At 37.0% G+C, this 4,662-nt stretch overlaps 1 protein-coding gene across 1 annotated transcript; it reads left to right on the plus strand.

Moving 5' to 3' along the window:
- Nucleotides 1-598: 598 nt before the first annotated feature.
- LOC132645915 (probable linoleate 9S-lipoxygenase 5) lies at nucleotides 599-4,432 on the plus strand. The gene is made up of 9 exons (XM_060363171.1): nucleotides 599-928; nucleotides 1,167-1,459; nucleotides 1,546-1,786; nucleotides 1,915-2,256; nucleotides 2,334-2,419; nucleotides 2,540-2,647; nucleotides 2,739-3,046; nucleotides 3,149-3,412; nucleotides 3,533-4,432. Exons 1-9 carry the CDS (start codon nucleotides 736-738, stop codon nucleotides 4,284-4,286), a joined length of 2,589 nt encoding a protein of 862 aa, XP_060219154.1. The 5' UTR covers nucleotides 599-735; the 3' UTR covers nucleotides 4,287-4,432.
- Nucleotides 4,433-4,662: the final 230 nt, after the last annotated feature.

Raw genomic sequence — 4,662 nt, forward strand, 5'->3', positions numbered from 1 at the left:
ATTGTGTTTTTACATCATTTCAGTTAGTAAAGAAGAACAATTTGGATTTTTAGAGTTGTACTTTGGAAACAAGTTTCGGACAAGGCTTCCTAAGTTATTTTTGGACTATGTTGAATTGCATGACATGTTAGAATTAGAACATAACAAAAGCTGTCAAGAAAATTCGCTCGACCAATTTGAGGGCACCGAGCCAGAGTCATGAATCATTCAGAAAATAGGTTATCACATGGGAAAAAGTTGAGGCCTCAAGCTTTTGCAAAGCGATGTCACGTGCCACCATTTCCATCAATATGTATATCCACCCCTGACTTCAACTACGATTGACGTGTAGGTTTATTTTTAAGAAAGATAAAAGGTTTTCTGCTTGGGCCGTAAATTATCTGTCTGTGATTCACGTGAAAATTGGTAAAATTTTCAAGAATAATTTTTTGAAGAAAATGGGAAAATTGAAAATGTTGCTATCAGTCATGTTGCATGTGCTGCAAATTTCTACGTAGTATTTTTTAAGTATATTATAGATTATAGATCAATAGTGACAGCTAGAAAGGAGGGTGGCTTTTCTCTCTCCTTTTTTTTTTTGAAACATTTTCTTTCCTTATTTTTCAACTAGCTACTAGTACTTATATTTTGTTATAAATATGAGACATCCAAACTCAAAACTTCACAACCAAATTCACTCTCTTTTCTTTTGTTCTCTTGGAAGGTCAAGAAAGAGTTCCATTCAAATAGTTAATCATGATTCTAGGCAAGATTGTGGATACTATCACTGGAAAATATAATGGGAAAAAGGTGAAAGGAACAGTGATATTGATGAAGAAGAATGTTTTGGACTTCAATGACATAGGTGCCTCTGTTGTTGATGGAGTTGTTGAGTTCCTTGGCCAGAAGGTCTCTCTCCAATTGATTAGTTCTGTTCATGCTGATCCTGGTTAGTACTTAGTATTACTTCTCGGTTTCTAGATTTGTTTATATATGCTTTTTTTTTCCGGGGAAGTTAAGTATTTGGCCTCTCGGTCAAAAATATTTAGAACCGCTAGTCAATTATTGTCTCTTTCTCTGCATGAGTTTAGTGAATCGAGCTGCCCTTTTTGTTTAATCATATCTTTCTTTTCATAATCAACTTTCTTTATACTATTTCTAAAGAAAGGAATCTGTTTCAATTGTAGCAAATGGTTTACAAGGGAAACACAGCAATCCAGCATACTTAGAAAACTGGCTTACACACATCACTCCATTAGCAGCAGGTGAATCAGCTTTTAGTGTCACATTTGACTGGGATCATGACGAGTTTGGAGTTCCAGGAGCATTCATTATCAAGAACTTACATCTTAGTGAGTTCTTCCTCAAGTCACTCACCCTTGAAGATGTTCCTAATTATGGGAAAATTCATTTTGTCTGCAATTCTTGGGTTTATCCTGCTTTTAGATACAAGTCCGACCGCATTTTCTTCGCGAATCAGGTATTTAATTTGTTTATTAGGCATGTAAAAATACTTTGCTTATGTGTCTAAACACTTACTTTGCATTGTGATAATGGTCAATTCAGGCTTATCTCCCAAGTGAAACACCGGAACCGTTGCGACAGCACAGAGAAAACGAACTAGTGACCTTAAGAGGAGATGGGACCGGAAAACGTGAGGAATGGGACAGGATTTATGATTATGCTTATTACAATGACTTAGGCGAACCAGACAGAGGCGAAGAATATGCTAGGCCTGTCCTAGGAGGGTCCTCTGAATTCCCATATCCTCGTAGAGGCAGGACAGGTCGCGAACCAACCAAAACAGGTTAAGTCATTCACAAAAAATTTCATGTTTATAATTCTACAAGTATAATAATCTCAACTTTTACTATTTTCATGTCTGACTTTCTAGAAGAGCAATTTGTCTTGACAATTGCTTGTAATTCTCTGTAGATCCTAATTCCGAGAGCAGGATTCCATTGCTTATGAGTTTAGACATATACGTGCCAAGGGACGAGCGATTTGGACATGTGAAGATGTCAGACTTCTTGACATTTACATTAAAATCCATTATGCAGATGCTTCTCCCTGGGTTTAAGTCTTTGTTTGATGGCACACCTAATGAGTTAGATAGCTTTGAAGATGTGCTTAAACTCTATGAAGGAGGAATCAAATTGCCTCAAGGCCCTTTGTTTAAAGCCATTACCGATGGCATTCCTTTCGAGATACTAAAAGATATCCTTCAAACTGATGGTCAAGGCCTACTTAAGTACCCAACTCCTCAACTTATTCAAGGTATTTATTTAAATTTCTAAATGATCAAAAGCATTTTCAAAAGTGTTATTTCTCACGCCTAAATATTGTTGGTGTAGAGGATAAAACTGCTTGGAGGACGGATGAAGAATTTGCGAGAGAAATGTTGGCGGGAGTCAATCCCGTCATAATCAGTAGACTCCAAGTAAGGTTTAGTGCATCTGAATTGCCACTCTTTGAGGATATCAAGATCTTGCTTAAGTTTACTTCTATTTTCGTGATTATTCACACATTTTGAAGATGTTGGCTTCTCTAATATTGACAGGAATTCCCTCCAGAAAGCAAGCTGGATCCTAACATATATGGGAACCAAAACAGTACAATTACCAGAGAGCAGATAGAGGATAAATTGGATGGACTAACAGTTGATGAGGTAATTACTACTTTTATTTTGACACTGTCATTCTTCGATCAAGTTTTCGGAGTGGATTATAGTAATAAGAGGTGACTCTATTATTTAACAGGCCATCAAGACTAACAGGCTATACATATTGAACTACCATGACATCATTATGCCATACTTGAGGAGAATTAACACATCGACAAACATAAAAACCTACGCCTCAAGAACTCTGCTCTTCTTGCAAGATAATGGAACCTTGAAGCCACTAGCAATTGAATTAAGCTTGCCACATCCAGATGGAGATCAATTAGGTGTTCTTAGCAAAGTTTATACACCAGCTGATCAAGGTGTTGAGGGTTCTATCTGGCAGTTAGCCAAAGCCTATGTAACAGTAATCGACTCGGGCATCCATCAGCTCGTCTGTCATTGGTAAAACCTGTCATAAACCTTTATATGAAGCACAACTTACCCATAACCATATTCTATGCACTGAGTAATAGTAATTGAAAACATTTGTTGTTATCTTCTCAGGTTGAATACACATGCAGTGATCGAGCCATTTGTGATTGCAACAAATAGGCAACTAAGTGTGCTTCACCCCATCCATAAACTTCTTCATCCTCATTTCCGTGACACGATGAACATAAATGCTTTAGCAAGACAGATGTTGGTCAATTGTGGTGGTTTTGTTGAGATGCTTGTTTTTCCTGCCAAATATTCCATGGAAATGTCAGCAGTAGTTTACAAAGATTGGGTTTTTCCTGAACAAGCACTTCCTGCTGATCTCATCAAAAGGTAAATGAAAAGTCAGAAAAGGTCATATAAACCCTGTATTAAATCAGAATATAAATTCACTAAAGCAATTTTTTTATGTTATACTATCACTAACATGACCATAATGTAACTCAATTTCAGGGGAGTGGCTGTTGAGGACTGGAGCTCTCCACATGGCATTCGCTTACTGATTCAGGACTATCCATATGCTGTTGACGGGTTGAAAATCTGGTCAGCAATCAAAAGTTGGGTAAGTGAATATTGCAACTTCTATTACAAATCAGATGAAGCGGTACAGAAAGATATTGAACTCCAAGCTTGGTGGAAAGAAATCCGCGAACAAGGACATGGTGACAAGAAAGATGAGCCCTGGTGGCCTAACATGCAAAATTTGCAAGAGCTCATAGATTCTTGCACCACCACAATATGGATAGCTTCAGCACTTCATGCAGCAGTTAATTTTGGGCAATACCCTTATGGTGGTTACCTCGTTAATCGCCCTACATTAAGCCGAAATTTCATGCCAGAACCAGGAAGTGCTGAGTATGAAGAGCTTAAGACAAATCCAGACAAGGTGTATCTCAAAACAATCGTTTCTCAGTGGCAGACACTGCTTGAAATTTCCGTCTTAGAGGTATTGTCAAGGCATGCTTCGGATGAGGTTTACTTGGGACAGAGGGACTCACCTGAATGGACAAAGGATCAAGAACCACTTTCAGCTTTTGAGAGGTTTGGAAATAAGCTAAGTGATATTGAGAATCAAATTATGCAGATGAATGGTGATGGGAAATGGAAGAACAGGTCAGGGCCTGTTAATGTTCCATATACTTTGCTCTTCCCCACAAGTGATGAGGGACTCACAGGCAAAGGAATTCCTAACAGTATATCAATATAGAACTTTAATTCAACTTAAAAGTATTTCTAAATCCGTTTGTTGTGACTGTTTTTTTATATTCCCAATAATATCACCAAATAAAATCTCTGTTTTAAGGAAGTTCCAGTTACATCGATTAATAAAGGATGTAATGTTGTAAGCTCTTCTATTATGTGACAGCTTGTTTGGATGGTCGTTACCATTCGTATTGTATTGTTATTTCAAATATGAAGTTTATTTTATCATATTATTAAATTCATTGTCACGTAATAATACAAAAACTCATTCTACATAATGTCCTATTAGTTTGGTGGGATTGTTACGTTATTTTCTTTCCCTTTATGTTCTTACTTATTGTTTCATAATCCTATTTTCCTCTTAGCTATTATTCTACATA

Source organism: Lycium barbarum, chromosome 6 (assembly GCF_019175385.1).
Source record: "Lycium barbarum isolate Lr01 chromosome 6, ASM1917538v2, whole genome shotgun sequence".
Taxonomy (NCBI): Eukaryota; Viridiplantae; Streptophyta; class Magnoliopsida; order Solanales; family Solanaceae; genus Lycium; species Lycium barbarum.

Bases quoted from the DNA above. Each gene is read 5' to 3' on its own strand.
- LOC132645915 (XM_060363171.1), top strand. From the start codon at position 736: ATGATTCTAGGCAAGATTGTGGATACTATCACTGGAAAATATAATGGG. The intron at 1,460-1,545 runs GTATTTAATTTG...TGGTCAATTCAG, and splicing joins GCATTTTCTTCGCGAATCAG to GCTTATCTCCCAAGTGAAAC. The intron at 3,413-3,532 runs GTAAATGAAAAG...ACTCAATTTCAG, and splicing joins CCTGCTGATCTCATCAAAAG to GGGAGTGGCTGTTGAGGACT.